Source organism: Leishmania braziliensis, assembly GCF_000002845.2.
Source record: "Leishmania braziliensis MHOM/BR/75/M2904 contig, possible fusion of chromosomes 20 and 34".
In the NCBI taxonomy this organism is placed as follows: domain Eukaryota; phylum Euglenozoa; class Kinetoplastea; order Trypanosomatida; family Trypanosomatidae; genus Leishmania; species Leishmania braziliensis.
This window is the reverse complement of record NC_017947.1, coordinates 1,396,275-1,408,544: the sequence shown is the minus strand read 5'-3', so window position 1 is coordinate 1,408,544 and position 12,270 is coordinate 1,396,275. Positions and strand designations below refer to the sequence as shown.

At 56.3% G+C, this 12,270-nt stretch overlaps 1 protein-coding gene across 1 annotated transcript; it reads right to left on the bottom strand.

The window, feature by feature from the left end:
* Positions 1-3,623: 3,623 nt before the first annotated feature.
* TOR3 (putative target of rapamycin kinase (TOR) kinase 3) lies at positions 3,624-11,498 on the bottom strand (the record flags this gene model as incomplete). The annotated part of the gene is made up of 1 exon (XM_001564585.1): positions 3,624-11,498. One exon carries the CDS (start codon positions 11,496-11,498, stop codon positions 3,624-3,626), a length of 7,875 nt encoding a protein of 2,624 aa, XP_001564635.1.
* Positions 11,499-12,270: the final 772 nt, after the last annotated feature.

The following is a 12,270-nucleotide window of genomic DNA, read 5'->3' as shown; positions in this document are numbered from 1 at the left end:
GAGAGGGAAAGGCAGAGCGGCCGACTCTGCGCACCATACAAAAGGCGCCATGCAGGGAAGAGCGGGGTGAGAAGAACACACGTAAACGCACACGACAAGAGGATGAAAGGCATCGATCGAGATGGCGAACAACTATGGAGAGACAACAACAAAAAAAGAGAAGCGGCCAAGCGACAGGAGGGGGGGGGGAGGGAGGCGAATGGAGACAGAGAGAAAAACAGTAACGAAAAGCGCAATAGCATCCATTTCGATCCTCTATTGGCTCACGTGCCTGATAGCCTTCCTACGAGGCAGCAATATGACGGCTAATGTAGGCCCTTGACTCAGGGGCTCGAAATCGACGAAACACTCTTGTCTCGTTCCGCGTCCCTCAGTCCCCTTTGGCGGCTTGAAGTACGTCTCTGACGTGGAGAGAAGAGCGACCAGAAGACACACCCACACACCCAAAGAACAGTCGAACAACAAAAAAAAACCTAGGAAAAGTGGAGTGACGAGCGCCGTGCCAGGCGTCACACAACCGCGCATCAGAGCCTCCGGTGTAGCAGTTCGTCAATGCTATCACGGCGGCCGTTCGTGGGGATCCAACACCACCTCGAGAAACACAAGCCCCCTTCACTAATGTGTGGTGCTCGCGTAGAGCCGCCGCTGTCATGCCTGCATCATTCTCCACCTGAAAATAGAAGTCCCTTCGCCTCTACATGTACCCCTCACAGCGCAACAGTGTCACAACGCGATGTCCCTGTACATCTCGCTCCACCTGTGCATTCTTCGTTTCATTACGGAGCTGTCGCTGCTCGCCAAGAAATGGAGCGAGTGCAGCCTGCTGCGGCGCAGGAAGGAGTACAGCGTCTACACTGTCCCCTCGATGGCACCACTGCCCAAAGATAAGAACAATTCGGACCGGGGGGCACCGTCACACCTGCGTCTCGAGCGCAGTGGGGTACTGTGTAGCCGAGAAAGCATCACATGAATAGAGAGAGAAGACCGCCTTTCGGTAACATCAATCCGGCGCTGGCGCAGCTGGACGTACCCGATCCCACCACGAAGACGCCGTTCTCCTCTAAGCCCCTCTGGGCCTCATTCCAAAAGCGCCGCGCCAAGAGAGAAGGCGGCTCTCCGCTGTAGAGAGCGCCAGCAGACTGCCCAACATCTTTGAATTTCAGCCAGCGCACTACCTCATCGCGAGTTTACACACCGCTGCCAGCGCAGATTTCCTGTAAATCGAAGAACACTTTCTTTTTTTTTTTTGCACAGTACTCTCGAAAGACTGAATGTCGACGCACCTCAAAAACTCAGCTTCGCGCGGGAAGAGCCTAATAACGAGCCCATAGAAGACTTCCACTAAAATTACCCAGTCCACTTGTTGCCTTCACCGCCTCTCGAGCGGCGGAGGGGTGTTCCCGTGTTGTAGTATCTGCAGATCTGTAGACAGGATTGCTCACACAGTGTTCCGTTGTCGAGGAGTTTGTACGCGAACGAGCTCCTCACTTCCTCAACGAGGCCATGCGTTACCTCTCTCTACTTAATTCCCTCACAGAGGTGGTTCCGCAGGCACCACCGCCGACTTCGTACCCGTTATCTGCTTCTCTCCATAGCTTTTGAGGCGTCCAGCACCTCCTGGACAGTTGGTCGGTCCTTGAGTCAAAGCAGTGTCCTTGGTTCCCCAACAGGCGCCACTGCCCAACACCCATAGGGAGCGAAAATGTAACCTTGCAGTCGATGTAGTCGTGTCACGTCGATAAACCCAGTCGAACGCTGTCAGAGCGTTTTTTTTAAGTCCGAATAGGACGCACAACACACGCCAATACGGAAGACATGCGAAGGAGACGCTTGCCCTCAGCATCGACCAGTGTATGGGGTGCGTAAAGGTGTGCGCCTTGTATATCCTTTTCGATGGGTTGCTAACAGTGTGAAGCACTGGACAGTCATCAGTGTACGCGTCGCCTACTCCGTTTACCCTATATAGCTAACCCCTACAGTACGTCGTCAGCAGCACACGCGCCTTTCCGTTCGTTCGCGCACCCGAACTACTCTAGATCATTGTGTGCCGCCATGTCGTCCAGGAAGCGCAGGGTTCTAGTCGCAGGGCATGCCGAGTAGGTCGCCGCGCCAGGTGTACATCAGGCGGTCCGGGATGTACCAGCAAAGGCTCTTGTGCGCAGGCAGCACTGTGGAAGTGGTGAGTAGAGACACTATTAGAGAAGGGTTATCGAGAGGCAAAAATGCGTCGGATAGAGAAGACAACGACGTACATGACGAGGAAGAAGAGCAGGCGCAGGGAGAGAACGCGGGAAATCGGAAGAAATGAGTGGCGATTATGCTGTGGCTAGGTTGGTTGTGCTCATAGGGAGATGTGCCCACGTGTGGACAACCGAGGTGTAGTGTAGCATTGTGTTGCCCGCTTCATGGAGTGTGTACGCTTGGGTCCGTGCGTTGTGAATGCGAAGGGGGTGGGAATAAAAGAGAATGAGAAATCTCAAAAGAAAAAGAGGCACGTGGAAGGACACGAAGAGAAATGAACGACACCGATGGGCAAAAACGAATTGGGGGGAGGGGGTGGGGTGGGGCGGAGACAGAGGAAGAGAGCCCTTGTTTGACCGTAGCGGTGCAGGAATGCGCTGCACAAAGGCCGTCCTGGGCGTGGCGCGTCAGAAAGGAGAGAGAAGGAGAGAGGGAGAGAGAGAGTGTGTGGATAGCGCATCAAGGCCGCCGGGGGTGTGGTGTGTGGATATACGAAGGTGCATGCGTGCGGGGACCGTCTTGCGTAGGCAAAGAAATCCACGACTGCGCAATGAATGGAAAAAGTGAATGCGAGATCTTGACGCGCTGCGCCTGCACTGCCCCTGTCACTTCCCCACCCGAGTATGCCCCATACCGACAGAGAGTACACAAAGCGAGTCTCTTGCCAGCACGCGTGCCGAAGCCAATATCGAGGGTGCGACCAGTTGTGGGGTTCTATCCCAACCGCCCTTCTCGCAGGAAGAAGCACCGGAATGCTTAGCAGTGCTACGACGCGGAACGAAGACGTTGAACATGCGCCTTCCCCCTCCCCCAAATGCGAGGCAGTAGTGGTATCCTTTTTGCTGGCTTCTGTACTGATTTCAGCTTAGCACATAAAGGGAAAGAGAACAAACCCACAAGGGGAGAGGGAAGAGTGCGATAGAGCAGCCGAAAAAACGACAACCGAGATAAAACTGAGAAGAGGAAGATCAAACACTGCAGTGTGGCTCAGATGCGCGCCCCTGAGTTCGACGATACCTCAGGCAGTACTCGCTTGCCGCCGTTGCAGCATAAAGCGGTGTGGTACCAGCAAAAAAGAGAAGAGTGTAGAGAACCCGAAAAGCAAACCCGAGAGCTGCAACCCAATCGAGGCGCCACAGCGGAAGACCATGACGAAGGCTTTGGAGTAAAGGGAAAGAGCAAACACAAAGTCGATTATAACCCTGAACGACGTCGAGGCTGCAAGCCCATAAACTGAAGAGGTGTGAGTGCACTGTACCACTAAGCGATCTCCTTCCCTGAAGGAGAAACAAGTGCTGCCGCTAATTCACGACCGTCGTGTGATGAGCTTGGCAGATTCTTTTTTTCTTTGAGTGGGGACATAAATGTCCATTGCAGGTTCTCTACCAGAACGGTGCCCAGCCAGTGAGAAACGCGTCCGACAAATTGTCGAGGCTCGTCGCCTCTTGAATGAGGCGGTCGACTTGGTGCGGCACATCCAGGCTCTCCGCACCCCCGTTCAAAACGCGGAGCGAAAGGTAGGTGGTGAGCAGCGGTGCTGCAAACGAGTCCTTGGGCGAGTCGGTGAAGCCAGCGAGACTGTTCGAGCCCCACGACGAACCGTGAGGTTGAGAGTCCCCACCCTCCAAACGGCGAGAGGAGCGCATCATGGAGAAGGAGCTGTTCACCATGCCAAAATCCTGACCGGTGAGCTTTGCCTGCACACGTGCGAGGGCCAAGTTGCCTTGCTGGTTGCGCGTCTCCTCACCATTCTCGAACATTTGACTCTCCCCTGGCAAGGCGGAGTGCGGCGCCGGCTTCGATACAGACTTCGACAGCTGCATAGCAACGGGTTTAGCATCACCCTCCGACGCATCATCAACCCCCAAGCGGGCCGCAGCGGCAGTTTCTCCTGCTAAAGCAGCGGAAGCACTGTTGTTGGCCTCCTGCTGCACCGACTTGGACCCCGACCTCTCTGTGGTATCGTTGACCGCGTTGAGTCGCCAGTTGATGAGAGGGTCGTAGATGAAAGCCTCGAGAATCGACAGCAGATTTTCGCTATGGCGGTGGAGGTTTTTCATAGCCAACTCGCATGTCATGCGGTAAACACCATCGACGCCGGTGATACCGAGAGCGCACACTAGCAGACGTGTCAGGCGGAACGGAACAGCCTCGGCGTAGTGGGCGCGATGCATAGCCACCTCGAAGCAATCGCCAAAGTCGATGTGGACAACGGTGCCGTTGCCCTGCAGCATCAGGTTGTTGAGATGGCGGTCACCAAGGCCAAGGACATAGCCGACCATAGACATTGCAGCCAACGTCTGGCCGTAGGTTTGGCGGTAGCTCAGCCACTGCTCACACGTGTCATTGTTGTTCCAGAAGATCTGACGCAGCTCGTTCTTTGGAGTGTTTTCCATTGCATAGTTCAGCAGCGCTTTGCGCTGCTGCTTCGGCAACTGGTGGTAGTCCTCGATTGTGCTCAGTCCGCCTTTCTTCATGATGAGGTTGACCTCTTTGTAAATGGACACCTCGTGTGCCTGTCTGTGCGTCTCTAGCATCTTGTAAATTGTCTCGGTGTTCTCCACCCATCCGACGACGCCGACGTTGTCAGTGAGGGGGATCACAGCGTACTGCGGGATGCTCAGTCCAATCGCACTCGCCGCATTATCGGACTGGAAGATGGTGTCGATCAGGCGAATGAACTGCATGACGCGCTCATCCTGCCGCATATCCTCGTGGCCCTTGAGTAAGAAGCGGTACTTTTTGCCATCGGACGCGTCGAGGCCGATGCGGCGCGGTTTCTGCTTGGATGGCATCACATACACCCTGCTGTGGAACTTGCGAATCGTGATGAGGGGCTTGTCGTGCTCGAAGGTACCAGGCACTGCCACAATGCTGTCTTGAATGCCATCCAGCGTCGGTGAGACGTCGCTCATGTACAGCCGCCGCTCCAGCACGCCGCGGCGCAGCTGCGCGTATACCTGCCGCAAGAGACCCCATGCCTCGTCTGTTTTTGACGCCTCCAAGGCGATCTTGGCGTGGCGCAGCGTGTGACCGAACGTGCGCTCAAAGTTGAGCTCACTCGGGGTGGAGGCGCGGTCCAGCTCCTCGTACAGCGGCTGCAGCATGGAGAAGATGGTATCCGCGTTGCTCGGTTTATAGGCCGCCTGTTGAATCGCCGCGTGCCACTTCTCTGTCCACAAAATGGCAATGCGCACCATCTCGTTGCTCACCAAAGACGCCTCTCTGACAATGCGATCGTTCTCTGGGATGTCGCGCATGCCCATGATGACGCGCTCCGCCATGTGCCGCCGCACCACGTCTGGCGACTTTTCCGCCACTGTGAGAGGGTAGATGAGGGCGTGAGAGTACTGAGACCCTACACGAATGAGTAAGTCGGTCAGGATGGCGCGAGCGTAGCGGGCCTCGATGCCGATGCGGGCAATGAGCTGCGGCACCACGTTCAGCCACACGTGGTCCGCCACCACCTGCACTCCGTAGTGCACCGCCTCGTTGATCTCCCGCATGCCACTGTTGGCAAACCAGACTGAGAGAATGCGCAGTACATCCTGCATCACGAGGCTGCCCGGTACGTCGTTGCAGAGCTGAATGGACTTAAAAAGGGAGGTGATGCAGGAGATTAGGTGTCTGTTCTGCACCTCGCCCTGTGTGCTCGGGTCGCGGGCGAGATCGCAATGCAGGATGCCCAGCGAGTGAAAGGCAGCGGCGCTGTTGGGGCCTAGCTCTGTGGCGTGTGTCAGCTCCGTGATGGCCTCCTCGCCGTACTCGGGGAAGAGGTACATGGTCCACTCGCCAAGAAGCAGCCAACACTGCCCCCAAGTCTCGGCTCGAGGGTCTTCGGCGTCGACCTGGACGGCGGACAAGATGCTCTTCAGCTCTACATACGCTCCTTGCTTGTCCTTGGCGAGGTAAACGTACTTGATGTAGGTGTGGATCAGCTCCGGGTCACATTTACATAGAACCTCAAGCGAGGCATCCTCGTGCAGCAGCCGTTGCAGGAGGTGCTCCGCGTGCGAGAACCACTGTGACTTGCACAGGGATCGGATGACATACACGTACGAGTCCAGGTCACTCTCCGGCTCTAGCACAAGTGAGTTGATGGAGAGCACCGTCAGGAGATCGTCCGGCCGGGTAGACATCTGTCCCAGCCGGCGATGCCACACACGCTTCAGCAGCGCCTGCCGCTCACTGCACGCCGTAGTGAATGAAACGAGCTCTTCAAAGTGCCGCAGGTGCTGCAGACGCGTCATGCCCTCGTACGCGCGGCTGTAGCTCTCATTCAACGAGTCGGCAAAAGACTCGAGCATCGACTCACGCACCTTGTCGGTATAATGCAAAAGCTCGCTGTAGCACTCAGTTCGAAACAGCGCGGCGCAGCGCTCAACGACACCAAAGTAGCTTTGCATGCGCCTGTCTACCGCCAGCTCGTCGAAGATGTCCCACGCTCCCAAGCAGAACGCTGCCTTGGCTCGAAAGGGCGCTACCTCGCACTGCGCGTCGGTGGGAAGCTGGTCCCAGTACAGCTCGGCGAGCTCCTGCACGCGGTTCGAGTGCCCCAGCGCTTGCTCACACCTTAGCACGCCCACAAGCGACGCCACCTCGAGGCAACGGGTATCGCAGCTGGCCATGCGCGCCTCATATCGTCGCAGCGCCTCACTCCACCAGTTGAGCTGCTCCAACGATGCAATCTCCTCAAAGCCGAACTGCTCAGGCGCGAAGATTTCAGAGAACTTGCGGGTGAGCATCTTCAGCAGCCCGTTGGCTGTCATGGTCATGTTCAAGTGCCGGTAATACTGAATGAGGTCCTCAGCAATCGTCATGACACGACGCATCTGGTTGTCCTTGCGGTCCGTAACCTTGCAAAGCTTGCGTGAGAGGCTCTCAAAGAGCACCTCGTTGAAGTAGATCGCCTTGGTATGCATCTCCCCGCTGAAGGCGACAGATGCTAGGACTTCCAAGTTCATCAGCGGCGTCGGTATAGACTTTGTCCTCTCCTCTACCTCGTACGCCAGCAGCAGTTCAGTATGCGTGTGTCCCTCAATAAGGCCGCGAATGTCGCTGACCGCACGCACTGGATTATCATTGATAGCGAGCAGCTGCGCGCCAATCGGGACGCCGGCGCGAGCGCCTACACCATTCGGGGCCAGCTTCGTCACGATGACACCTAGTGTGGGGTCCTGGTCGTAGTTGATACCAAACTTCTGACTGGTCGACTCCCGATCCACGCTGAACACACTCTCTCGCATCACCTTGACGAACTTCACGTGGTCCTCATCTCGCTCGCCCTCCATGAACTCGGCAAAGCAGAACAGCCCCTGCTTGACGTCCGCGGGTGCCGCAGCAAGCGCGCGATCAAAGATCTCCATAAGCTGCGCCCGCAGCGGCGTGTCAAGGTGCCCGCACACGGCAGTTACGGCAAGGGGGAAAAGATCCTTGGCAAGCTCCGTGTTGCGGTCCGCGACAGCGCACGTGTCGCGCAGCACGGCATACGGGGAATTGCGCAAAAGCGTCACTGTGGCGTTGTGGAGCCACAAAACCCACGACTGCTCGCGTTTCTTTGTCTTCGCCACCGGCAAGTTCGCCAGTGCCTGAATGACCTTCGCCCCGACCGGACGTGGGCTCTCTTCCCGTTGCTCTACCCGGAGAATACCCAAATTACGTCGCATGGAGGACTTGTTGTCTGTGGCTTTGCGGCTAAACAGACTACATCGCGCCGCGGTGTCCATGCCGGGCTGAAAGCGGAAGTCAATCATCGTCTGACCATGATGGTGACGGACGTCAAGCACGTCGATGAGAACGTTCTCCGAGCACGGCGTGCTGCGCAACTCCTGCTCGAACTCATCCTTCGACAATCGCGGCAGATGCGACACCACCGTAATGGGGCGGTCCGGATTAAGGTCTGTGCCATTCGACGTTGCCATGCGGGTCTTGGCGCCACCGGCGGCGCTCTTAACGAGGTTGACGAAGTACTGCGGTGGAAAGTTCTTGCGCACCGCCACGCGCTCGATTGGCATAATGAATCGTTTCGCCGGCATCTTTACCGTGTCCACCAGTGTCGCTAAGGTGTGTAGGCCAACATCCATCTCCTCGTTGCTTTCGGCCAGCTCGATGTACCACATGATGGTGTGAACAATTTGCGCGCAGCAGTGCTTCACGAGGGTCAGCTGCTTCGCCATGACGAAGTTCAAGAAGTCGAAGCAGGCGTCGTTGACATTTTTAGACTTGGAGAGCTTACCGTCAGGCGATGCTTTTGCAGGCTCGATGCACTGCAGCACGTGTGGCAGAATCATCTGCAGCTCCTTCTCATGCATCACTGCTGTAAACGACTCAAGAGATTTGACAACGCGCTGCACCAAGTCAAGGTCGTTCTTGTTCTGCGAAAGCCGCTGGTGAATAAACTCGACGGCCCACCGGTTGTCGCGCATGTCCTGCGCCGGAATCCCCTTTGCTAGGCTGTCAAGCAGCTGCACAACGTACGCCCTGAAAGGTCTCTGGCTCGCCTGCGGGAGAAGGCAAAAGGCTTGCACAGACCGGAGTAGGTCGTAGCCCACAGATGGCGCTACAGTCTCCTTGAATTGACAAAGGAGAATGGCAAGGTCGTTCATCAGGCCCAGTACCGTCTCATACAGAAATGCCCGCTCCGGGTCGCGCAGCCAGGTCTGCAGTTGCGGAAGCAGCTGGGTGAGTAGATTAAGTTCCACCTTTCCCTCGACATCGTGCAGCATCGATCGCACCGCTGCCAACGTGTCCACCTGCTGCTTTGGATCCAACGCGAGCTGCAACGAGCGCACGAGGTAGTACAGTACTGCAGAAGCGTAGCGCTCCGGCATGTCGGTGGAGACGCGCAGTCGTGGCTTGCAGTGAGCCAGTGCCGGCGTCACCACCTCCTCTTCTTCCTCCATCTCATCCGACTCCACCTTGCGGAAGACGTGGCGCATCTTTACGGGGGTCACGGCACCGATGGAGCTGAGCACCTTCATGGCAGCAATCGTCACGGACTCTTCTTCTTCCGTCTCGCGGCGGATGATACGGGCCACAGCCCGGTACACCTCACTCAGCTCTGAAATGTCGGTCTTGGTGATGTGACTGATGAAAGCCGCCAGCGTCTCCAACGCCTCGCGACGTCGCGTGCACGAATCCCCGCCGTTGGCAATCATGAGGAGCGGTCGAAGAAACAAATGAGGATCGAAGTGGTCTTGCGGTGCTGTCCGCTCTAGGATTGAGCGGATGAGCTGCAGCAAAGCGATGGAGAGCGATCGAGAGATAAAAGGCTGCGCCTCCAATCGCTGCAACACAATTGTCACGACAGTGCTTCCTTGAATTAGGAGGGCATCGTAGTCCACACACATCTTCAGCAGTCCAGCCATGCACACCGCGAAGGACACAGACGCGTCCATGGTAGCAACATCGTGCAGCATGTATCTCTGCGTACGCTGCAGCTGCGGCTGCACTATGGAGGGGCGATATGGGAGCAACTGGCACAGCAGCGTCAGTGCCTGGGCCTGTGTTGCTTTATCGTTGTCGTTGCGTGCCATAAAGATAGCCTCCAAGTTGTCCGCATGGCACAGGTACGGAAAGAAGGACGCGGTGAACTGCTGCAACGCCCATAGCCGAATCTCAGGGTCGCGGTCGGCCACGGCGACGTCTAGCACACGCTCCACCGCGTTACTCACGTTATTATTTAGTCGCTGCGCGTAACCATTTGCCTTAGCCACGTGCGCCTCGTTGCGCTCGATAACGATCTCGCAGAGCTCCAGCGCTGTGGTGACAGCGACGCGCCGCACACCTGGGTCGTCGTGCGAGAGGATCTCCAGCACTTCGTCCAGCTGCTCCGTCCGCTGTAACGTTGTGAGCAGCGGTAGTGAGTGCAGTATCACCGGAATCGGTCGGTTGACGCCTACGTTGATGCGCAGCTGCGCAAGCCTTGGGTCGTCAAAGCGAATCCGAGTCCCAGCGAAGCGTAGTAGCGCGTTCACTTTGCCAAAGTTCAGCAGTTCCTGCTCGGTGCCCAAGTAGCCTTCTAAGAGCGAGTAGATCGGCTTCATCTGGAGATCGCCGTAGCGGTCCCGAATGAGCTCCAGCAGCTCATAGATGACAGGAACATAGGGCAGTCGTTGAATGCACGCACAGACCGCCTTTACCACGGCCCCACCTAAGCGAAGCTCTCTCTCTGAGATTAGCATCTCCTTTAAGAGCTCAAGCCCTTCCGTTCCCACCTCCACAGAGTCGTCCGAGGAGATAAACTCTAGCAAACGCGTCCTCAGCGCTTCGTACCAATCCCTTTCCTCTTGGCAAAGAAAACAGGCTACTTTGCTTGCTGCAGTTACAGCGGCGACTCGCGTAGCGACGGAGTAGACGGACCAGTCCGTTTCGCAGAGAAAACTCACCAGCTGCGGCAAATTCCACGGAGCCGAAACAAACGCTGGCGTCACAGCAACGTGAGCCAAAGCGGAAAGGACACCGACCAGCAGCGACTCATCTGCCGCGGCGCGCATGTAGCGCAAGACAAGGTCAGCCACATCTTTCGCCACTTGTGGCGTCACCTCATAGCAGTTCTTCACAAGCGCGGAGGTAAGGCGGATGAGTGCTGTGCGGTGCCACACATTTCGTGTTTCCATCGCGTCCTTCAGTGTCACCAGAGGCGCACAAGACGACGTGAGGAGCTCCAGCAGTGTTGGGTTTCGTTTTATGATGAATGCAGCCGTCGACACAATTTTGGCGAGCACCTCGCACACAACAGTGCGGCGGTGCACATCAGCTGCGAAGAGGTCTTTCAGAAGCGCTTCCACGTGATCTGTTAGAAGGTCTGTCGTCGTGCGAATGTTATCCTCGAGTACTTCACCGAGGCACTGAATTACCTTCAGGCATTCTTCCGGCGTGGTGCACTTAAATGCACGACTCAACAGCAGCATGAAGCAGCGATTTCTCTTCTCGTGTTGGTCCTTCCACTTGATGTCAAATACGACGCGAAATGAGCTGCATCCCTTGTCCACGGAGTTGCAGAAGGCACTATCGATCAGGGCAATGACACGCTCATGGAGCGATTCATTCGCGCCAAGCTCCTTTTCATGTAGAAAAAGAGTGTCCATCAAGGCGCTGAGGCACTCCTCGGAGCGCTGCCATCGGTCCTTCGACGTGCTATTGAGGTTAGAGAAGATGGAGCTAAGCTGCTGACCCAATGCAGCGGTACTATCGCTACTGAAGAGCTTTGTGACAGAGATGCTGCCCATGTCTCCAGCGGCGAGCGTCTCTGTCATCGTGGCTGGCTACAGTGCGTGCGCGGAAGCCAGTGAACAGCTGGTGTGTGTGTATGTGTGTGGACAGTATGGAAAGATCACCAACCCAAATGCTGACGCCCTGCATTAACCTGAAAAGAGAGAGGGTCACAGAGAAGTCACCTCGTTAAATTGAGCGCGTCGAAGCACGTGTTGCGCGATGATGCTACGGGAGTGACTGCAATGACTACTGAAGACAGACAGACACGACGTTGCCCCCGTTCAACCGCAGACAGAACAAACAAAAAAAAAGAGAAAAAGAGAGGGAGCAAATGTGTATGTGTTTGGGGTCCTTGTCTGTGCGCCTGTAACTTGCTCTAGCCTCCCTAACAACCCCTTACATGGATTGCCTTCAACAACGAGAGGCGGCGCGCTCCAGATAAGTAGCTATGAGGGGCAAGGAGCTGCTGAAGGATGAAAAAGAGGCAGAAATGGGGAAACAGTGAGGAGGAGCGTGTGCAGACTGTCGACAATGGTCGGAGGGGCTGGAGCCTAGAGGAGAGAGGGGAAGCAAGAAAGCGGAGAAGTCGTGAAGGTTTGTAGCAAAACACGCGACCAATGAGCACAGCAAGGAATCAAGGCGGGGGGAGAGAGCAGCAGCAGCAGCAGCAGCAGCCAAAGGCGTGGAGGCAAGAGAGCGAAGAGGTGCAGCAGCGGTGCAGTGGAGATACGAAGGACAAGGAAAAGAAAAAAAAAACAGGAAGGGCAAGGTAGAGGCAAAGTGCGCGCTAACATGCAAATGGAAAGGTGGTGG